Source organism: Apus apus, chromosome 4, assembly GCF_020740795.1.
Source record: "Apus apus isolate bApuApu2 chromosome 4, bApuApu2.pri.cur, whole genome shotgun sequence".
In the NCBI taxonomy this organism is placed as follows: domain Eukaryota; kingdom Metazoa; phylum Chordata; class Aves; order Apodiformes; family Apodidae; genus Apus; species Apus apus.
Genome location: NC_067285.1, coordinates 78,093,798 through 78,118,505, shown reverse-complemented (window position 1 = coordinate 78,118,505; position 24,708 = coordinate 78,093,798). Strand labels below are relative to the sequence as shown.

The window sequence follows — 24,708 nt, the reverse complement described above, 5'->3', positions numbered from 1 at the left end:
GACCTTCCATAACTCCCAGGTCTTTTTCCAGAACTGCTGCAGAGCCATTAGCTTTCCATCTTATGTTTATGAAGGTGATTATTTCTAGCTAAATATAGTATCTTTTTTTTGCACCTCTCATGTACTTTTCGGACACTGACCAAATAATTTAGTCAATTTAAAGTCTAAACATATCCTCAAACAAATTTTCATTTTTTCCTGGTTTGGAGTGTTTGGTAAATATAATCAAAATATGGTTATTCCTTCTCAATGCTGATTAAAAACAGGATAACTGAAATCTCACTGTTAAAAAAGCATATGTTCAAACTCAGAAAAATCCCTGCTGTAAACATGCATAGCAAACAAAATAAGAACTGCTGAGATTTATTGGAAATTATAATTATAGAAAATATAATTATGTACAGTGCTGTGCCAAGACATTCTGGCATCCAAAGCTCATGAATCCTTGCCATTTTCGGTATACATTGTCTACCTACAGTCACCATCTCTTTTTTACAACACCTAGTATATTTGTAGCCTCCCCTCATAGACAAGAGTAACTGCAGCATTAAAGGCGATTCTTAGGTGTAACTGCACCCCCTGGCTACCATTTTTGTGGTTGTAACTATGGACTTCAGTGATTCCAAATAAATGAAAGGCAAATTTATTTTCAGAGGCCCAATCTTATTTGTACAGAGTTAATAAATGTTTTAAGCGTCTGGGATTGTGTTATAAATACATTTATAGATAAAAACTGCTATTGCAGCATAACATGCAATCTACTCATTGCTGTTTTCCAATAGGCATCATAATATGTATAAGTAATTTTTCAAAAAGGGTCTAATTCTTTGTTGTTACAGAAATGGCATAATGAATCCTGAGAGCAGAGGAAATTTTGTTCCAAATTTGAGACTTCATTTGGTAGTCAGTATATGTCCCCCAGTGCTTTGTCTCTGCCAGAAAATATCTGGTGAATGAACACAACTATTTTCCAACTATCATACTACTAATGTGATGAAAACGTGTCTTCTGAATGAACGAATAGTAATTATTCATTTACAGTTACAGTCCTTTTGGTCTTGAAAGACAAAAGGAAAAAAAAAAATAGAATTAGAAGTCATACAGGGTTACTGAAACATACCTATAAATCAGTGCTTTTTCTTAGTGGTATTCACACTGTATGGGGAAAAACATTAACTGTGTACATATACGGAATGACACTTATTTTAAATTAGCTTTTAATATTTACTTTTCAGGATTATTTTAATTCTATTTTCAGAAATCTAAAGATCACTGTATCTTTAGTAAGGAAAATAGACACGCAAACTAGGTTGTCTTTAATGGTAATCACACCTCTTTTCTTTTGTTTTCTTTTTGGTCAACCCATCCGTTTTGATGAAAGTATTTTGAGGGAGTTCTTGATGGAAATGAAATCAGTGAATCATTGCAGCATAGCAATGGCTTGAGATGTACAGGACCTATAGACGGGAGTTTGCCTCAAATCTACAGTACAAATTTAAGGGTAAACAATAAAGAAGATGTCCCATTTGTCATAATGTGATATCCAATCATTAACAGAGGCCCTGTCCTTTTGTCTGAAATAATGTCTTCCCATGTGAGTTCCATATACCTTCATTGCTACCTGTATGTGATGACGTGAAGTGTTAATAAAGATACCTCCTTGTTAATTTCATAATCCATTTTGATCTGTTCAAATCTGAATTAAAACATAGTTCCAAAATTTTACTTCCTACAACTTCAAAGGAACAGTGACATCAATTCAAGAGAAACCAGTTGCTACCAAATCAGCATTTAAAACCAAGCTGTTTGTAGTGTGAAACAAAAATAATTCAATAACATTGAAAAGTAAAAAATATAGTGTTCAAATAACCAAAGCCAAGGTTTCAAATAAGTCTTCAAGCTATTACCACAACCTACAGTCAGAAGGCTATAGAGATATTTTCAGCCCTTATGCATATTACTCCTCAAGAAAAATGAGTTACTAAATACCTGGACAGGAAACAATGTAGTCACAAGGCCACTGAAACTGACAGTTTTCTAATACTTTACATCTAAGCATTTTGAAGAGCAAGTTTGATATGAAAACAAAATATTTTATATTCTTTCCTGCAGGCCTCAAGAGTATTCTAACTTTCTAAATAAAAACTATCTAAATTTATTTCCATTCTTTAATTATGGCTATTTTTATAAAGATGATATAACATTCATATAACTGTATGCAGCATAACTTTCAAATATTTAATTCCAAAGCTATAGGTGTGAATCACATTGCATATGCATATCAAACTCTTAAAGTTCATTCATAATAAGTTTGTAAAAGCTTTATCAAAAATCAGCAAGTAACCATTAATTTTCTTTTCTTTAGTGACGATACACTGAAAAAAAACCACAAAAGAAAAAAAAAAAAAAACAACACAAAAAGATCTTCCTTATTACATTAAAAAAAAAAATATCAGCCAAAATGCAGGACTATTTCAAAACAATTCAGTCTATATTCTCAACAAGGGATTTCCATGAAATTATTTTAACAGCTACAGATTCAGGCACATGCATTGTGAGAAATATTTCTAGCCAAAAAACAGGCACTATAGCCCTGTCAACTGATAAAAACAAATGGGGCATCACTGACTTTTTTTTAAAATGCCTTTGAAAAAGCACTCAAAACTTAGTATCAATAATAACAGTAACTGCATCTTTCGTGCCATGCACAAGCACACTCAGATATGAACATGAACATTAATAATTTTTCTGCATTATGCACCTGCTGGAAAACTTGCAGAATCACATTTTGGATATTACAGCTGGTACCTCAGAAAAAAAAATTACGGCCGCATCTGGCATGTTACAATGCTCTAGAGGGTGCCTATTCCTGCATATTCATTAGCCCTAGCACTTTGGTCTGACTTGGCAGACTCCAAACATCCTGCCTGCCTTCATGGACGCATCATTCAAAGATGCTGGACAGAAGTGCTAGATTCCTAGATGGACCTTCACGTCACTTCCTCAACAACAGAAAACATTTCCAAAGTAGCTTGGTTGCAGACTTAATTCAGGATATCTACAAGCAAAAAAATAAGCAGAAACCTGGCTTTTGAAGCCATTCTAGGGTATCACTCAATTCAGGTAAACATAGAACAGGGACAGTAAAGTCTTAGTATATAGTGCCTCATCCTGAAAACACACTCAACTGAAAACTGCTATCAGAAGAATTATTTTATTATCTTTTTGAGCCTGTACAATTCCAAGAATTATTTTCTGCAGAAGCATGAAAAGATTTAAACCATGGATTGTACATATGAAGGTGTTTAAATGGCAAGGTTAGTATAAAAACATAGAGAATTTGTAACTTCTGTTAACTAGAGCACAACGCTACAACTTCTCTGTTATACAACAGCTATAAAGATGTTATTTTCCATTCTTTTCTGACAGGAAAGAGACATTATTGTAGTTATTAGATCTTTGGTTTATCACGTCATCAAATAATGACCCTATCATTTTGTATTTCTGTTATTCATTTCCATATTGAAGTCAGTCAGTGATTTTTCCTCCATGTTTTCTTTTATGTGAAATTTTCTTTATTTTTTGTTTTTGTAGGAGAACTCTAATACTAATTTGACATATAGTAGTTGCAGTGAACTATATTAGTCTTTAAGTTTATTCAATTTACATATATGAAAAAGTATTGCAATTGGGTGATAATGACAGCAGTTGGGTGAAAACTACAGCTCTAATGGAGGCTCTTCCTGATTGCCAACTAGTTCACTTCAAACTTAAAAAATTATCTGTGTTCTTTTGTAGAGAAATAATTCAACTAATATTGATAATAAACATAATTGGATTTTTTAAAAACAAAGTAATTGACAATGGTTCTCCGAGCAAGTAATACTTAATCAAAACTTTAAATTTGTTTAGAATTAATTCTGTATTCCAAAACATATTCAAATTTTCCAAATGTCACAGGCATTTTCAAAATGAAAAATTTACAAGTTTGGATTTAAATTGTGTTCCTTGAGAATAAGAGGTTGAAATATAACAAAAATGCTTCAGAATTATCACACTGAAACAGTGACTATTTTACTTGCTTCAGGAAATAAATTATTTTACCCTTTTAAGATAGGAAGAACTTCAACATTTCAAAAATTCTCTTACCAAAGGGAAATTGAGCGCTACTCAATTCTTTCTTTAATACCTAGTGAATTTATTTTCTGAAATACTTATTTAAGAAATAACAAATATATAATATTTTGTAATACTGCATAGAAGTCTAGAATCTTAAAGGCTCTGGCTTCATAGTCTAGGTATCATTTATTTGCCTACATTTGTACCTCCTTTATTACTTGAAAATACCTATAACAAGGTGAAGAGAAGTCCAAAGCGTGTCTCCAGACAGAAGTCACATTCTTGAAACACATGCTATGAAAATATGTATATCTTCAGACCAGCTATTTTTGTTTCTGTGTCACATGATTAAAAAACACTTTCTGTTATTGCTCCTTTAATTCAGAATATTTTTTGCTAGTTTTCCCCTGAATTGACAGAAGAATGAGTCAGAATAAAAATCTGGCCTTGAGCGTTCATTCACTTTATATTAAACTAAGACACTTTACATACTGTTTTATTTGTCTAATACATTCACAGGGAATGGCAGGAATAAGGCATATGGATAAGACTGACAATACAAGACCAAATAGGCAGAATTCTCGATGTAACTGAAACAAACATCATTAGTGTTTGTATGATGAGTATCTCTAGAGGCCAGGATCTGATTTTCTTAAGCAATGTGCACAGTTAACAGCTGTTGTCTAAAAGACCAGTGTGAAGTTTGCCAAATTGAAGACTGCAGATATTTACTGTAAATGGGGAATATTAAGCTGAAACAGAAGTCATGTGCCTGATTACTAGTTTGCTAAGTATTCTATTTTATCTAAATTGATTACAGAATCTATACGCAAATAGCAAAATTGTGTGTTTGTTAAAGCTGCTGCAATATTTTTTACAGATACTGGTAGGGATGAAATTTCCACCAGTTAAGTAAGATAAACTGTGGATTCAAGAAGTTACTGAGGTAATGGTTCAATGCTTTCTATTTAACAGCTGGTAAGATTTCTGTAAATAAAAAAACCCTTGTTTTTTTCTTCCTATGTTTTGTTCCAACAGGATGATGACGTAAGGGAAAGTCAGTTTAGTTTTACAGCATATGGAATGGGCCCATGTCTGCAAGGAAAAGATGGAGTGACACAAAAGGGGCCAAATAATCCTGTACAAGCTGCACCAAAAAGCCCTGATGACATGAGAAAGGTATTCATTGACCGGGCCAAAAAGATAGACACGATATCCAGAGCTTGTTTCCCATTAGCCTTTCTGATTTTCAATATTTTTTATTGGGTAATTTACAAAATCATCAGGCATGAGGACATTCACCAATAACGAAATTAAGGCTTGTAGGACATACAGATCTGGCTGCCATGTTCAACAGGAGGCTTTCTGTTAGAAATGCACATCTGAGCAGGGATTGGGAGAGTTAAAGGCATTGAGAAGGGAAAAAAAAAAAGATCCTGCCATGCCCAGTCACAGTGGAATGGAAGAATGACACCCAGAGAACATACATATGCTATTGCAAATTTTGTGTAAAACTAAATATTAACTTTTGTATTGTAGATCACTCTCTACTGAAGCTCTTCTGCCATTTAGTTATACATACTGTTACATAGTGGTATAATTGTACAATATTCTTTGATTTTCCTTACATTTTTTAAAAATTCTGGTGTATTTCTAATTAAAAAAAAAAAGGATCCAGAATACCCTAGGTAAATCCCACAGTTTTGCAGAATAATTAGTATTTGTAACATTTATTTCAATTTTACAAGATAATGACAAATTACTGATTTCAGGTTACAGTCATAGGGACTTTTTCTTGTCTTAAAGACAGTATTTACCATTTTGCAATGAGTACATTTGGCACATTCAGATTATATAATTTATTCAATGTACCTCTTACTACTCTTCCCCTGGAAGGTGTATGTTGAAACAATCTCAGCACAAGCTATCTACAGCCTAACAGTCTGTATATCACACAGGAAATACATTTTAAAAAAATGTCAAGTATTGATTCCTGAAAAGAATTATTTTCTTTTCATTATCTATGCTTTAACAATTGACACTTTAAAACTTTTTATGTTTTTAAGGTGTTGGTTTTTTTTCTAAATGGGTGAAATTCATACAGCTTTGGAGATTGCAATGTTTCATGTTTCATTTTGATTCAAAGCAAATAGTCAACTGTTTCACTGAAACATTTGGAGGATGAGTACAAATGTGCTGATGCACATTTATTTCCTACAAGTTACATAAAACCAGGAGGTTTAATATATGAATAATCAAGTTTTCTGACTCATTCTTTGACATATGTTGGCATAACTTAGGTACTGGTTAAAACGTACTTCACAACTTAGGAAACATATGCAGCTCTTCCAAAACATGAACAAGGATCAGGATGGTCTTTTACATTTATTGCACTTCACATTATTGAATAGGAGAACTACTATGAAAACTCTTAGATGAATTTTTCCCTGTTTCGGATTAAATAAGTCACATTAGTTGTTTCTTTGAATTATAACACAATAGATCACATTTATAGCATAAGCTCATAGGCAAGAGTGTTTACATTTGTGAATCTTGCCCATGGAAAAACAAAATACACTAAGATATGGAAATCTGACATTTAGAGCTACTAGATATTTTAAGTTCAGTAGCTGAGGCGGTGTCTCATTGCAAAATAGTTTTATTTTGCATATGTTTTAAATTTTTTGTTTTTCTCAGAATGTGAATACAAAAGCAAAATGCAGCTGGGGGCAAACATCTGCGGCACTGCCAAAGGGATGGTGCACAAGCAGTAACAGAAGCAATGTAACTCTGCACTCAGAATTATAACGTAGCAGCCTTAGGTTTGGTTGGGCTTGTTGTTTTCTTCCAAGAATTAGAGAGATTCTAAAATAGTAGCTCTCAGATTTCGTTCAGCTGCATCAGAAAGAAGTGGTATCATTCTCCTTTGTTTTGAAACAGTAATGTTTTAAAAGTTTTTCTTCATTTATGATCTGAAATTAATTCAATTCACTTGAAACAACTATTGTGTGCTGAGATTCTGCCTTATTTTTGTTGATTTCTTTATGTTCATGCTTCAAAAAAATTGAGTTCATTTATGAACGTGCTCATCTGTGTGAGAGGGTATAATGAACTAATGGCCGATGTTTCAGTTGGGTTATTTATCCCTCTCAAAGTTATCATTCAATGCGTATCATATGAAAAGGAATGTTAACTTGCTTCTGCTATCAGTGAAGTCAACAATATTTTGTTTCAGGTCTGTTTGAAGTACTGGATCTATAATCAAGAAGCAATCATAAACAATTACAATATCTTTCAGGCTGATCTATTTTCTTTCCTTCTACAATAGCTGACTTGCGTTCAATAAAGAATTCTTAATTAAAGAAGTAATAGCATAAAAAATGCTGGCCAGATCTGAATAACTCTGAACTATTCTAGTTATAACACTTGAGTACCTGGTTATATTGCCTCTTTCCCAACTATCCAATAGTCTGTTGCTCTCACATATGTACTACAACTTTGTTTTGAAAATATTAACAAGCTAGAGTAATGCAGGGCTAAACAAATTTAGCCCTAATTTCTTTCTTCACTCCTTAAGGCATAAAAGGTCTATGCTCTCAAATAGAGAAATCAGACAGGAAAGAGAGATTGGATTACAACACTGGCAAAACATAACAGGGAGTCAGAAGGAATGCAAAATATTAAACAAGACAGACAAGATTCTTCATTAATATATGAACCTATTACCTTTGTGAGAGGGAATAACCCTTGTGCCACATTTCACTTTGACTAAAGTATGACAATCTAAGGAAAAAAATTTTCATATACCATATATGAAGAAAAAGTATAAATCTACATTATAATTCTTTTCTGACCTCTCTCATGGATTGTTACCTATATGTTCTATTTAAAATAAGTGAGAGCTGTAGATTTATTGACTGGACCTAGTGCCTAGTGTTGGCTCTTGGGACGCAACTCTTCAGTAATGCACTATGGTGAGAGAGAAGAGGGTCTCAGCTGTGACCAATAGAAAGTATATCCCTTCCTCTATGTAGTTATAATTCTCTTTAATGGACCTTACATCAGGAAGTTGAGCATACTCTACTTCTATATTGAAGTATGTAGATATATATACACATACTTATATATACATATTTATACACTGCTATAGGTATATATATGTACACACACACACTATATATATAATATATATAATGTTTGCCTTCTAATAGGGTACATTGAAAATAAAGATAATTAATTATACTTGCAACATCATTATGAAATCCTGCAGTGTTGCTGGAATATTTTTGTTTAGCAATCCATCAATAATAAAAGTATTTCAATCAGAAGGGAAAAGTAGAAAATGCCTCCATTATGGTGTTTTCAGATGCACATAACATTTTGCATGTCATTCTGTTGCCCTCAGGTAAGTAAAGATTTCCTATTTTGATGTAATGGAACCAGGATCTCTCCTGAACCAATAGATTTCTGGGTTTTTTTTGCTGGAATAATAACATTTGCTAAGGTAACAAAAGCCTTTGCAGTCCATTAAATAACGTGTTTTTCAAAAGTAATCAGAACTTAAAATCTAAACTTCATTTAGTTTATGCCTAAATGACTTACTGTAAAGTCACATGGTAAAGAAGGAGAGAAATGTCATTTGAGATTATAAGAAACAAATGCCTACCATTAACCACCGACTAGAGGGAAAAGTCAAATACCAGCAGGCAACACCAGCCCTCTGCACAAAGCTAGAATCAACAGCTACTGTCATCAGCTAAGATTAGTGTGTGAGCTTATTCTTTTGTAACTGTTTAACAAAGGAAATAACATTGAGAAGATGCAAGAATTGGAAGGCACTCTGCAGTATTTATCAGACTGCTGTATTAATGCCGCAGTCCTGTGAAAGAAGCAGTAGAGAAGCAGAAAAGAAATCATAAGGCAACAATGCTTGAGGCAGATGCTACCTAGCAGAGCTTCTCCTAAGTCTAAAAAAGACCCCATTCATTAGGCTAAAGTAGATACTACCACTGAACCCGGGCTCTAGAGTACAGTTCCTTAACCAAGCCTCACAAGAAAGCTTGTAAGCACAACCCCTATGTGACAAGCTAATGCAGCTTTGCCCCAGGTAATTGTTCACCACAGGTGCAGTCTCTGTGCTGCTTTTGTGGTCTCTGTAGACCAGTCATATACTTAAAAAATAAAATTCTGGCTCTAGAAGATCATTTTAATACAATGGAAATAGAAGGAGAAATGGCAGGATCTAGATAAACACTCCAGTAACACAGCTACCAAAGATCTGACACAGTCACAATAAAGGGGAAAGAAGGAGAAGCATGAGGCATCCTTACTACTTTTCCCTATCCTCCAATATCCTCTCAATAGGTACACTTGTTCAGGTAGAAGCAGTAGCTGCAGGGGGAAACAATTTACATCAACTCTTGTAAAGTGTAAAAGGTCTTGGGACAGTAGTTTCTACCTGTGCAGAAAGAGAATTCCAGATCATCCTCATTTGTAATGGAAAGAGAAGCGGAGCAGGAAGGTACAGAAAGAAAAGCATAGGCTGTACATACCATAACAGAGGCCACAGGGAGATGGAAAGCTCAAAGCAGTGCCTGCAAACTGTCTTTCCTTCCTGCACTAAAGAGAGAGACATGATCAAGTCCATGTCACTCCTTGTAAAGCAAAAAACTTCAGATAAGAGAGGTCCCTTAGAGGTGCAGTAAACACACTCAGCTACCACAGTACCAAAATTAAATGCCTAAATTCTGATTAGCAAAATGCATTTTATTTTTAAAGCTGTAATCAAGTATCAAAAAAATAGGCTTGCATGGTTAAAGGGCTGTCTTTTTTCCCTATAATGCTGATAGAGGAGGCTTGAAGGAGAAAGGGAAGAAGGGATACTAGTGTTTTGCTATTTAGAATTTAGATATTTTAACACCAAAATAAAGCACATTCTACTTTCAAAGAGTTTTGACAGCAAGCAGTATTATGTAAGCAGATTAGTGGAATTCAGGGAGAACATGCAACTTAATTATTTTTTCAGTTCAATCATATATTGGTTTCCTCTGGATTGTTTTCATTAGACTCTGTTCCAAAAACTTTTTATAGGCTTCTTTTTAAGAAACATCCTTTGTGATGTGTGAGAGATTATTCTGTTTACTCACTAGAAAGACTTAGATTTAGGTGATTTAGATGTGCACTTTAAATTTAAGGAGTAAGGTATTGCTTCTGCTTTCTACTATCATCTATTACAGAGCTGTAGGTGATAATTTAGATAAAAATAGAATGTGATAAACTGTAAAAAACCTTATATTTTTAACAGTAGGGAAAGATAAAAAGTCTTCCTTAACCTTAAAAAAGCATTATTTTTAGCAATAATTTTATATTAGATGGAAATTAATTTATTTATACAGTTCCCAGCCCAAGCTGAGATGGTTGCAAAAGATAGATATATTTTATGTGCAACTTCTGCTCTTATATGACATATCATAGAAATTAATCTAATTAAACATGGGAAAATTTGGCCTTAAACTGTGAAACTGATAAATGAGCTACTGATTCTTACAGTACCCCCATAAGGCAGTAAAATAACTTTATCCACATCTTACTGAACAATCATATGGTTACTTAGATAAGAACAATATCAGATCATCATGACTTTCTTCCTTTTTGAGACAACTAAGAAGAAAAATATAAATTACCAAGAAAGCTACTCATAAAATGGGTATTCTGTTTTGGAGTGGTTATGGAAAAGGTGCCTTCAGGCAACACACAACACCTACAGTAGTTACTGAAATGCTGTCAGTTTGGAAGGCTTGTGGAAGCAAGTTGGATTGCTAGAAGCAGCGGGTTAAATGCCAGAAAGATGTTGGCTCATCTTGTATTCTTGCCATTCTTGAATATTACTGCACTTACTCACTTTCATCTTTGTGAAATATGCAAGAAATATTTCTTATGTTTGTATTTTAATGTATGACAGATTGATGTTAACAGATGAAATGGACTTAAGTAGCTACTGATGTTCCATGAATGTGTGATTGTGAGCTGTATAAAAAGAAATTGTGCCATAAGCTTTTGACCTAAAGGTTTAACATAATATACAGTACTTTGTGTGTTAGTGATCCCAGCTTTTTAAAGGCTACAGCAAGGAAAAAAAAAAATAATCAATTGTCTGTGACTTTTCAAAGTATTCTCCTGTGAATTCTGTCTGATGGCAATTTAATCTCTAAGTACATTATTTTTTGTAAAACTCTACAAATGTGTTGTGCATGGACTTGATTAAATACCTTTTTGTTGTATTACAGTGTCATATTGCACTTAAGCTGATATTCTCTGCAGACAGATGTGTTAAAATGTGCAAGATTTATGGTGTCATCCATGTCATTGTAGATATTTTGTTTAAAAATAATAAACAACTTTTTTTCAGAAATGATGCAATTATTTTTACAATATTTTAGACAATGGGTTTAAAGTGGCAGGAGAGACTATCAATACCATTGAAAAAAAGGATTAAACCTTCAGCAGTAGCTAAGATGTATTGTTTCTAAATATTTCAGGAGTGAAGACTTAAGAGAGAAGGAATAGAGTGCCTTCAATTGTTTTATTATTCAGATTAATCTTTAAAATATTTTCACTGCATTGATGAAATACATAAAGAGGGGTTTACAGGGAGCAGAATGAAGGGTAGAAGGCACTGACCTAGAAGTTTGATCTTCCAAGGCTTTCTTTACAGTGAGTGAACAGAAAGAGGTCTCTTCAGAGGACAGAGGACACCAGTTCTGTAAAGAAAACATTCTGAAAACTCCAGAAAAGTTACCTTGATACATGCCTATCGAAATAAATACAGCCACCCCAAAACAGTCCATAGCCTTATGGAAATTTAAGAGATCTGTGGGTCCTCCTAATACTGCTTAATAGAAAAAAATATTTTAAGAAAATTGAAGTTGAGGATAATTCTGAGTTCTGCTAATCTGATTACAGAAGTGTTAATATGCTTATGAAGAACGCATGAAGGTCAGAATGGTCATCTCAATAATGGCCATATGTCAATGGGATGCCATTTAGGACAGAACTCTTTAGCAGCCTCAATGCAGATGCCATATGACAAAAAGCAACATCAGTTCACTCCTGTCAACCTTCTTTTCAAGTCGATGGGATACAAATCCAGGAACTTTGCCATACTCACAAATGAAGTATTTCCATTATCTGCTGCCACAGTTCAGTTCAGGGATATACGCTCGGAACTTTATTAAATGGAAATTTCTCAAAAGAACAGCCAAATGTTTCAAGAGAAGCAGTGGACTCTGAACATAAATCCTGAGTATGCCCTCCTAGAGCCCACAGAACTGCATGATCAGAGCCCTGCTATTTATGACAGCTGCTGCTGCTCTCCTACCTCTGTACCTATTTCTGGAGCTAACCTTGTCCAAACCACCTGCTCAAACAGAGATACATACAACCAGTTGCCCAGGACCGTATTCCTTCAAATATCATAGAATCATAGAATGTCTTGGGTTGGAAGAGGCTTCTAAAGGTCATCTAGTCCAATCCCCCTACAATAAGCAGGAACATCTCACACTAGAACAGATTGCTCAGAGCCCCATCAAGCCTGACCTTGAATGTCTTCAGGGATGGAGCCTCCACCACCTCTCTAGGCAACCTGTTCCAATGATCCACAACCTTAAAGAACTTTTTCCTAATATCCAACCCAAATCTACCCTTTTCTAGCTTGAAATCATTACCCTTTGTCCTGTTGTTACATGCCCTTGTGAACAGGTCTTCCCCAGCCTTCCTAGAGGCCCCTTTCAGGTATCGGAAGGTCACTACAAGGTTTCCCCAGAGTCTCCTCTTCTTCGGGCTGAACAACCCCAACTCCCTCAGCCTGTCTTCATAAGAGAGGTGCTCCAGCCTTCTGATCATTTTTGTGGCCCTCCTCTGGACACTCTCCAACAGGTCCACATCCTTCTTGTGTTGGAGGCTCCAAGCCTCTGTGGGCAACCTGCACCAGTGCTCAGCCATTCTCAGAGTAAAAAAACATTTCCTAATATTCAGAGGGAAACTACTGTGTATTGGTTTGTGCCCACTGCCTCTTGTCCTGCCACTGGTCACCACTAAAAAGAGACTAACTCCATCTTCTTTACACCCTCCATCCAATTTTTTTACAAAAAAAAATAAGAGGTTCCCCCAGAACCAGACACAGTACTCCAGGTGCTACCCTACCAGGGCTGAATAGAGGAGCAAGATAACCTCACTTGCCCTGCTTGCAACAATCTTAATACATCCAATTATACCATTAGTCAACTTTGTTGCAAGGCCATACGGTCAGCCTAGTGGCCACAGGACCCTCAGGTCCTTTTCTGCACATCTAATTTCCAGTTGATCATCCCCCAGCATATACTGGTGCATGGGGTTATTGCTCCCCAGGTGCAAGAATTTGCACTTTCCCTCACAATACTGAAAAAAAGTTTAATATAATTTTAGCTTCTATTTAAGTAATCTACATTTAAAACCTCTACTGAGGTAATCAGCTCAGCCTGAAACCCACTTATGTCATGCTTTAATTTCTCTCTTAAGAAGCCAGATAGCTCACCTGACCTACATTGAAAACCAGAGCATTACTTTGGATATATTTAGTTATTCTTATTAGGCATGCTCAGTAGTAGGTACAGAAGACATTCAAACAGCTATTTTAAAAGCACAGAATACTGCAGCTTGTTAGCCATTGCATGAATTAAAAATAAATCTCATATAGGTATATTAGATTGGAATAAGCCCACACATTATTAGAAGTTGGCTGGATGTGGGAAATTCTTACAAATTTCAATTATACTTGGTTGTATTCTATGTGAAACAGGTTTCCCTCCCCATCCATTTTCATTGCAGCAGTACCAGTCATTTCTCAGGCAAGTATAAATTACACCACAAGATGGCTCCCTCTCATATGAATTGAGGGATGTAGTGGTCATTTGCACTTGGTTCAAGGAGATAAACTTGAGCAAAAGGCATCCTTCATGTAGAAACTCCACACACTGAAATTCATTATTAAGAAGGAAATTTCTAAAGCATAAGTGCTATCCATTCGAAAAATCACACTTCATTTTGAAAGTAGTGCAGACGTTTGGAGGTGATGCTGGTTTAGAAAAAATAATAGCTGAGATGTTTTTTTATTAAGGACAAAACCCAAGTGTAGTTGTTGAAATTAACTTATGAAAGCATAAATACTTGTGTACCTGAATATTTTGTTAAATAAAAATGGTACTTTTTAAAAGAAACCAATAGTTTACTTTTTTAAGCATCTGTTGATTATCAAATATTCATTGCTACAGATATTATTTTGTCCAACAGAAAATGAATGACTAGCCAATTTTTAAAGCAACCTTTAAAAAATTTAAGAGGAACTCGATAATTTACACTCTGCTCCCAAATCTAGTAATGTTAGAATGTCTTTGGAGTAGACTATTAATGTTAAGGATGCCTTCAGAAAACAGTTACAAGTACAAATAGAGAATATCTCAGTTATTAGCTACACCAATTATTCCACTTGTTAACAACATACTTGCAGTTATGATGTTATAGATGCAAAGAAGGAAGCATATATAGCTGTCAGTGAGGAATATGTAGCTGTCAGTGAGGAATATGTAACTCCTTATTATCTCGTATCTAAGATGAGGTGAGCACATACACTTCAGCAATGTAAATTTGTAACTCGGTCTGCCTTTTAATAGCTTGCTGTCACCACCCTCTCACTCTCCTAGCAAACTTCACTCCATTACACATTCACTGAACAAATATGGAGCAGTAAGAGCACCCTGAACTTTGATCCAAAATTATATTAAGGATATTATTATAGATGGGTGCTACAGAATAGTTGCTGACTAGAACAAATACTACAGTATACCACTAACATCCATGATCCTTAATTTCTCAAGAGAGTACAAAAAGATAATATATTCTGTCATGATTTAGATGCTAATTAAATGGGACCATGATGAAGACTATTAATTTTTAATCTAACACTAGTTATTAAATTGTCTGCAAAAAGTTAAAGAATTACATGTCTAAGGTTCACAGTAGTATTTACCACTTAAAACTCAATTAGTATTGTGTTTGTTGTACTCTTTTTTTTTTTTTTCCCCAAGGCTTTGCAGGCTCTCCTGAATGATGATTCAACTGATTTATTTTGACATAACAACCAACTACTTTATATTTAACTGCATTGCCAATAAGAGAAGCTCAGTAAAAAAATAGAACTAGAAGAGCATTCCTCAGTTCAACAGGAAAGTTTTCATATTTATATAAATGTGGTCAGAGGTAATGCAGACACAATTTTATATCAACAAGGTTTTGAGAAAATAAATTTAAAAGCACTTTTAAAAGTGTCCTATCCCCTTTTCAGTAGCCTCAGATTTACTTAAGGTTACTAAATACCAAATAAACCTTTGGATTTTTTTATTACAAATATATTAGACCAAGTAACCTGGTGAAGAGCTCTGAAGCAGTACCAAACTAGCTTCTAAGTGATGAAACAGGGAAAAGATAATAGGTTCCTCCTATACCCTCTTTCTCTGTCTTTTCTTCCCAATATCTTTCAGTCTCACAGGAAATCTGATCCATCTGGGAGACTAGGACATTCTTGGAGGACTTTGCTCAATAGTTGCAGTGCAAGATAGCATTGGTTCAGGTCCCACCAGTGCTACTGGTTATGGCAGACCCATCTTAACATGAAAATCTGCCCTCTTCCCTAAGACCCCAGGAAATAATTTGGGCTAAGAAAATTCAGGTACTTGGATTCCTTTCTCACATCCTTCTTTCTTTTACTACCTAATCATGTGTGGTGTGTTTAATCTGACTGGACACTAGGTGCCCACCAAAGCTGCTCTGTCACTCCCCTCCTCTGCTGAACCAGGATGAGAAAATGTAACAAAAGGCTCATGTGTTGAGATAAGGGCAGGGAAAGATCATTCCACAATTAAAATCACAGGCAAAACAGACTCAGCTTGGGGAAGAAATCAATTTAATTTATTACCAATCAAATCAGAGTAGGATAATGAGAAATAAAACTAAACCTTAAAATACCTTCCTCCCACCCCTCTCTTCTTCCCAGCCTCAATTTTAATAACTATTTTGTCTACCTCCTCCCCTGCAGCGGTGCAGGCAGGTGGGTTGTGGTCAGTTCATCACAAGTTATGAGATGGCTATAGGGTAATTCTTAGGCACAGCCAGTGTCTGCTGTTCTGTGAACTTTACAAGGTTATTTAAACTTTTTAAGATTAAAGAAGAATATTTTACTTGTAGCAACCAATGTAATACATCCTGCATGCTTCTTTTGGCACGTGCAAAACTCTCCAAAACCAAAAATATGTCTTCCAGTGTGATCAGAAGTGTTCATGTTTTCCATCATTTGTTCCATGTCTAACAGGTTTCTAATTCAGGGCGTAATTGAAGCCCTAGGTAGAACACAAATCCAACTTACTGTATGTTTGTTTGTCCATGCCAGGCTCTACATACATCAGTCACAATTTACATATGCATTACAATTATGCAGCTCAAAATAGAGCAAAGCTATTTATGGTCACAAAAAAATTGCGTGTACAAATTCAAAAACTATGTTTATATACTCAACTTGAGCAAAAGAGGATAAAAAGTTACTGTCATTGGTTTTTAGGCAAAGCTCTCTTACCACAGCATGATCTAACTTGCAGAAGTGATTAAACAGATTTTACCTGTATTTTACCTGCTGAAAAAATCGCTATTGGATGCTATTGCACTTTTCAGGGGAAGAAAAAAGGCAAAATCTTGAACACCTCCTTTTTGATCAGCTCTTCTATAGCCTATTTCTGCTTTATGTGTATGAAAACTGTAGACATTTAACTGCATTACTACATTATCCCTAAAATTGTCTAGACTGGAAAAAAATGTATCGCTCCATAGATGGATGTAGAAATAAGGCATATTCTTGCTGTGCTTCTCTTGGGAAATCAGTTGATTCAGAAGGGGGAAAGGGTAGAACAATCTGTAGTTGCATTTCTAGTCATTTTGTCCATACAAATAAATCAATGGAGAGTAATTATTTCTATGCTTTTAATTTTAAATCTAACCCAACTAGCCAGGGTTCATGGTTATATCTACATAGCTCTGTAGGCAGCAGAATCAAAATAAACATTAGATTTAGTCAACAGAAACACACAATTAACTCCATTCTGAAATCATGTAACAAAAGTCATATCTCACTTGCAGAGAAGAATGATTTAAATTGTAAAAAATATTATTTACAGACTGATTAAAAAGCTATTAACTAAGTCTCTTCATATGGCACCCACGACAAGAACTCTATGGAATATCAGTGTGTTTTACCAAAAAAAAAAAAAAAATCAGTTAGCCACAAAAAAAAGGAAGAAACATCCTGCTTCTCCAGGATTACTCCCATGTAATAACTGGAATTGTAGAAGAGTAAGAGAGGATATCTTGGGCCAATTCCAATCTTAGAAATAACCTTATTGATATGAGTTAGACTCAGGGCCACATCCACAGTGTAGAGATTAAACAAACATAACTTATAAGTGTCTTCAAGTCTTGGTCCCCATTTCTTTCTCTCCATGGCCTCCTGACTCTTGCATATTGGCTTCATATTGATGATAGTAGGTACAGACTCAATATTCACAGGACTCATATTGCCCAAAGTATCACAGTATCAGATCACAGAATCATGGAATGGTTTTGTTTGGAAGTGACCTTTATAGGCAATCTAATCCACCTGCCTACAATGCACAGGGACATCTTCAACTAGATTAGGTTGCTCAGAAACCCCATCCAACCTGACCTTGAATGCTTCCAGGGATGGAGCTTCTAGCACCTTTCTGGGCAACTGCTTCCTCATAAAAAAATTCACCATCCGGATTGTAAAAAATTTCTTCCTTATATCTAGTCTAAATCTAATCTCTTTAAGTTTAAAACCATTACCTGTTGTCCTATCACAATGGGTTGTTACTATATCAAGAGCTGTTTCAAAGGAAAAAATGACAGTTATTTTGGTAAGATGAAAGCAGGAATCTTTCTTTCTCAGAGTAACTACCCATTCCCTGACCTCTCGATCACAGCAGCATGCCTCTTGATTCATGTTCAGCGTGTGAGCAATATTAATCCATAGATTCTCTTTTCTGCACAAAAACTAGTTAGCCTCTTGTTTTTCTTACTTGAGCAAAATATTTTGCTCACATCTAGTGTGAATGACAAAAACAATGTAATTTGAATCTTTTCCAAGGAACAACAATTTTATAATTCCTTCATCAGCTTCACAAGACCTTTTAAAATGCTTGAAGAATGTCTTTGTTGGTAGAGCTGTACCCATGACTCAATAATAGTAAAGTATCCCTGTCACAGCCAAGCTACATATTATTTAAATGGTGTAATACCAGTGCTTTTAGGGAAGAAAGCATCAAGATTTCAAGTAAGTATCATTTGATGCCATTTCTTGCAGAAAATTAAAAAAAAAACCACACATTTTCCATCCTTGCTTTTTCACACGCGTACACAGGCAAAAAACTAGTATTTCATAGAGAATAAAGGATTCTGCTAGAAAACAGTTAGAATCCTTTCAGCATATAGCTGGTGCCAAGAAAAGAGGACTTTCTGTTGTTGAATGGGAAGTTTCTGTGATAAAAATGGAGGGACATTTTAGGTGTAATTCCCCAAAGAATTTCAGCTGCATGTTAACATTATTTTAGACAGAAAAAAGATCTACAATTGCTGATTAAAGCACTGACACATCTACCTCCTAGTTTTAAAACAAGAAACTCATGCAAAGAAAATCTATTTTAAGTAAGACACAGAGGGTAAAGAGGGTCACCAAACTTCAGAAGCAGAGTCTAATGAAACAAATACATAACTACAATTATTTTGAAAATAATTAAATTATATGAGACTTTCAAATACATACAAGTTACAGGTTGGTAACTGTGATAGTTTAGTTTTTAGAATCAGTAACTTTTGGGGATTATATGAGAAATACTGAGTAAGCAGATAAGTGAAAAACTTATTAAGGAAAATAATGTCTTCTGTGAAATAGTTGTGGAGTTTCTATGCTCTGTTACTGCCAAATTAGTTACCTAATTTCTCAGGAATGATAACTCAAGGTCAAGGAAAAACCAAAACACTAGACTAGTGGAAGCAATACCGCTGCAACAGACATTATAAAAAAACTGAGAGTAACTTTGTGTTACTCAAAGCATATTCACCTTCCCTTGAAAATGTCCTTTGACTTTTTGCTGGTTCAACAGCCAGACTTACAGATTTTCTTCCCTGGTTATTAATGCTATAACTAATAAGGTAATTAAAGTAGTTCCTGAAAAATGCCTTCCAAACATCACATCATAGACAAATTATTTATTCATTAGATTTTCCTCTATTAGCATAAATATTTTAAAACCTTTTAATAGCAAATTGAAAATTCTCAGTTTAAGATTTTTCACCTATTAATAAGTTAGGACAACTTCAGTTGGAGACAGCTCCCTTGTAAAAGCTAAGCTACCATTAGGATCTGAGGGATTTCTCAGAATATGGAGTTTTTTAAGTTATTTTAAGTATTTCTGAGGCCATAGTTAGCAAACTCAGTGAAATTTGTACTCTTACAGAGGCTAGTTGGTCGGCATTCGTTTAGCAAATTAAGAGCTACCTTACAAATACAAGAAGAGATAATTTACTACCATAATAAAAGATATCAGTGACAATCTATAAAAATGATAACAAAAAGGTATTATTTGTGCGTAGTAATTATGAGAGAGATTCACATAAATAAATTAAACTATAGGCTTTTAGAACACTAGGGAACTTGCCATTATTGGATGAAGCTTACATTGGCACCATCCCGTCTCATAAGGGAAAGGACAGAAAACACCCATTTCCGATAAGCAACTGAGATTATCTAGCCCATTTTCATGTGAGTATCTAGACAGAGCCTCCAGAAAAACCCACTGCAAATGAAGTTAATTCTCTCAAGTGGCAATGCAAATGAAGGTATTCTGAATTTTTGGGATAGCTTTCATTCCTTTGGAGGTGTTGATTATCTGAATATAAACACTTCTTGCAGCCTATTTTGCAGCATCTATCTCTCCACCGTTTTGTTGATCAAAGTGGTTTCTACCCCACTGAAGCTTTACCTGGGAAGAGTGGAGAATAAAGCAAGCATGGCTTTTTCAAATATCATATACTCATCTGCGTAGCATGGGTTTATTCCAAAGACATTTTATGTTTCCATATTGCAGAACTTTTACATATCATCTAAGTGAGTTTCAGCCACTAGCTAGTAAGGAAAGAAAACAGAATAACTTTCTAGCATTCTTTGACCAGTTAAATTGGTGCTATCCTCAAAAGGCACTGCCATTTCTGGAAAGACAACTAAATCTGGTGAGAAGAAAAGCCTGTGTGGAAGGTGGATTCATTAAATCTGCTATGGATAGCTGGGTTTAAAGTTATTTTTCACTGCTCTTAAAGAAGATGTAGTTGAATTTTATTTTACTTTATGGATAATTGCAGTAATCTAAAATGTAGTGAAATCTAGCACAACAACTTAATATCCTTACAGATAAGTTTACAATACTACTAAGAGCACATTCGCACTTCTCTTCCCTCCTTCATTTTGCTAGGGGTACACTTGTGAGAATCAATACTTATTTTTAAAGGACATTTTTCTCTGACCAAACAACTGTGAATGTGTTGCACTGAGGAAGCCTCTCTGAGGATGGAAAACAAAATATTTACTTGGAAAATACTTGTAAATTCAGTTTCACAGCTTCAAGATAGTGATAAAAATTAACTCAGAAACCCACTGACAGAAAAAGAGGTTGTCTTATTCCTTCCACTCTCCTCCCTGATGTCTAGATACACAGCCCTGCCTTCTCCCCCACACCAGCCCTGTGGCTACCCCTCAGAAATATAATTCAGGTCGCTAAGCCCACCATATATTGCAATAAAAACAGGGAAGGAACAGTCAGGACCATGGGAGACAATGCCACATCTTTTAGTATAGAATGTTCTTTTGTTAGTTCAGTCATCCCTTCAAAAGGGATGGTAAAATGCTATTTCTCAAGAGAAATAACACCATTTTCTCAAATCTCTTTTAGGCAATCATTCTCCTTTCGGCACCTCAGCATTTTGGCAGAAATAATTTATTCAGGTTTATACTCAAAAAAACGCACTTATTTTAATTTAGCATGTTTCTAATAAACTATTTATATTTAGATCTAAATTTCTTCTGGATAGGTAAAAGTGTGCATATATTTTTCAGTGTGTTGTATTCATACAAGTAAAGAAGGACTGAGTTACCCATTCCATATTAGAAAACCCATTATTAACACTTGTAGTCAAAAATATCTGTGGCATTGGTGAATTTCTATTCTGGATAAAAAGGGGGAGGAGAAAGAGTACACACAAACTTCTTTCTTAACCTTGACAGGCATTAGATTTGTCACGTACTGACAGAAAATTCTCAGGAGATAAGTTAATATGTTGATCAGGGCTAAATCTCACATTGGTAAGAATCTTATTGGTGGAAATCAGCCAATCAACATGATAAATAACCAACAATATTACATTGTTTAGCTACACTGAAACAGTCATTTATCTAGTTATGTCTGTCTGTGTACAGGAACACAATAAAATATTCATTCCACAGTCATTGTTGACCAACATGAGTCATTGCAAATCTCTAAATGAAGCTAAGCATTTTCAGCATTTTCACAGAATTACAGAATCTTCCTGGTTGGAAAAGGCTTTGAAGATTAAGTCCAACCATAACCTAAACCCACCAACCATAACCTAATCTACCCATTGAGTGGTTATATCATGTCCCTAAACACCACACCTATATTTCTTTTAAACACTTCCCGGGACAGTGACTCCACCACCTCCCTGGGCAGCCTCTTCCAGTGTCCAACCACTCTTTTAGTACAGAAATTCTTTCTAATATCTAGTCTAAACATACCCTGACACAAATTTAGGCCACTTCCTCTCATCCTGTCACTATTCACTTGAGAGAAGAGGCCAGTTCCCACCTCTCTAGAACCTCCATTCAGGTAGTTGTAGAGATCATTTCCTACATAAAAGTTGTATTCAGCTTTAAGATTATTATTAGAAATATGTTCATTCTGTTTATTAAAACTTTCTGTACTAGACAGAAAAGAGAAGAGAAAGTATCTCTGTTCATTTACTGAGCACTTTTTGATTGGGTGGCTAAAGAGAGATTCCCACATCACTTCTAAAATATCAAAATAGAAATAACCCAATGGCTGCTGAACACTTAATTCCCATTAGTGACAAGACTCATTTACCTTATTGTTACTGGCACCATGTCTACAATACTAATTTGTTTCCATTTTTCATTTAATGCCGTGGTACATCCCTCTTTAGCAGCAACAACATTTTTTATTGTTTGCATTATGTAGCAAAATATATTAAAAATAGGCATGTTTTTTTCTGGAACAACCCCATAAATAGCAGGTACATCTTACAGGCTCTGTTATAGACAATGGCTGTACAAGAGCTGTCCTTTCAGACTTAATGTTAGGAGCAATGAAAACAGAAGACAATCAAGCTAGCTAGAGCTACTGGCTGAGAACTGTGAACAAGGAAGATGATTCCAAATTTTTGTTTAATGGACTCCATAAACAGGCTGGAATCAATGTATACCATATTAATCCCAAGAATTGCCCCTCTGAACACAAAATAACAACCAAGCTAAATATTAAGAGAAGTATTTGCTTCATAGTACTGCAGGGTTTCTTGGATATTTCTAAAGGAACAAAAGAAATTATGGTATTTCTTGATCAGCTGACAAAGTCCCTACTTGAAGCCTTTCTCAGGCGAGAGATCCATTAGCTCAGCTTCTCAAATCCCTAAGCAGCTAGCTTCAAAATATGCTCCGTTAGTGTAAACAACTGGAATTCAATTGGTTCATTTTGACTGAAATAATCCCAGAAACAAATACATAAATAGTTCAGCTAGCAGACCTGATGGGACAGCTACCTCTGGCAGGACTTGACAGATCCATCCACGATTAGGCTGTTCTCTTCGATAGAGAGTGCACATATAAACATCCATTTCAGTTTGTATAATGCCTTCATGAGTATCAAAAAATTTCTTTATTGCCAGTTTTGTATAGATACCTATATGTGACAACTGATTTTTTATTACAAAAATATTAACCTCTTGAAGGGCTCCATGTATTCCACACTTGTAGTATTTCTTCTTAGATCAGAGTTAAGAGCCCTCTTTATCCTCCGAGAGTGATAGGGAGTCAAAATACTGCTCCAAGATACTTTAGTAGTGAAGTAAATTAAATACACTTCTGCACATATAGAATTTAACCTTGAAGAAACAATGTAAGTTATGTCTTGTTTTCACTAATTATTGGTCTGAAAATCTACAACATCTGAACATCTACATCAAAACCAGGAATGATCCCTCTGCTTGGGAAATGTTGTCTATTATGCAAAAGGTTATAGTGATAATTAAAATGAAATGTTAAGCATAATTAGATAACTGGTAAGACTGACCTGCTGCTATGGAACCACTGATTCAAAACACACGGTCTGCAAGAAAAGAGAAGGAAAAAATAAATCAGTTTATGTAACAATAAGACTATAAGATGCTGGTTATAATAAATATTAATTAAGAGTAGCTGTTAATTTCACTTAGTAGAAAAACTCTTGACCTGTTACTCTTATAAATTTATTTTTAATATTGATTTGTTGACTTGTTGATACTCATAAGACAAGATGCAAAATTAAATGGCTAAATAACTCCTAAGTAACCAATTGTATTGGTTACATAAATCTGTGTACATGTATGTTTGTGTGTGTGCTTATACATACATACATACAAGTTACCACATATATTAGCTACTTAAAATACTTTTTTTCCTATAAGCCTGCAGAACACAGTAATTACTTAGCAAGAAGTCAAGAATTTCACTCAATGATTTATTAGGAGAACAGAAATATATGTGGTGTTACAGGCAAGTTACCACTTTATGACTGGCAGAAAAAGTGCAACTAAATTGACAATTTCTGTCAAGACTCTCTGCCTTACATTTAAAGGTCCCTTTTCTACATCTTCAATCCATTCCTATATGTTTTCCTACAGTTTGTGTTCTCAGTCTTTCATAACGAAACAAAACAAAAAAGTAATGCACTATATTAAATGGCTATTGCAAAACAAATAATTATCTGTCATACATTAGAAAAAAAAAAAATATATTACTTGTTCTAGCTACAACATTTGGAAACTTGCCTTTTGGTAAACTTGTTTTCAATTAACTTTCTTGAGAACAAGTAAAAACCCATTAGTTTTGTTTAGATACTCGTTCCTATCAGTTTTCTTGACAATCTGAGCTGTCCTGTTTACCTACCCAGTAGCATCACCAATATTTGTTCTTTAGGTTCTACAAACATTCTACTATACAATATGAACATATTCTTAAGAAAACAAACAAACAAACCACACTAAACCAAACAAAAATAACCAACCTCTTGATAAAAAGAGAAATATTAACTATGTAAATTAAACAAAATCCTACTGCACACAGCACTCGACGCAAAAAACTTTAAAGGCCTG

The 24,708-nt window shown here is 34.8% G+C and overlaps 1 protein-coding gene across 1 annotated transcript in view; it reads left to right on the top strand.

Annotated features, from left to right (window-relative positions):
- GLRA3 (glycine receptor alpha 3) overlaps positions 1–5,987 on the top strand; it is a 76,669-nt gene extending 70,682 nt beyond the window's left edge. The window contains exon 9 of the mRNA XM_051617071.1: positions 5,158–5,987. Coding sequence (XP_051473031.1) covers positions 5,158–5,427 — 270 coding nt within the window. The 3' untranslated portion in view covers positions 5,428–5,987. The remainder of the gene's footprint in view (positions 1–5,157) is intronic.
- The last annotated feature ends 18,721 nt before the right edge of the window (positions 5,988–24,708 follow it).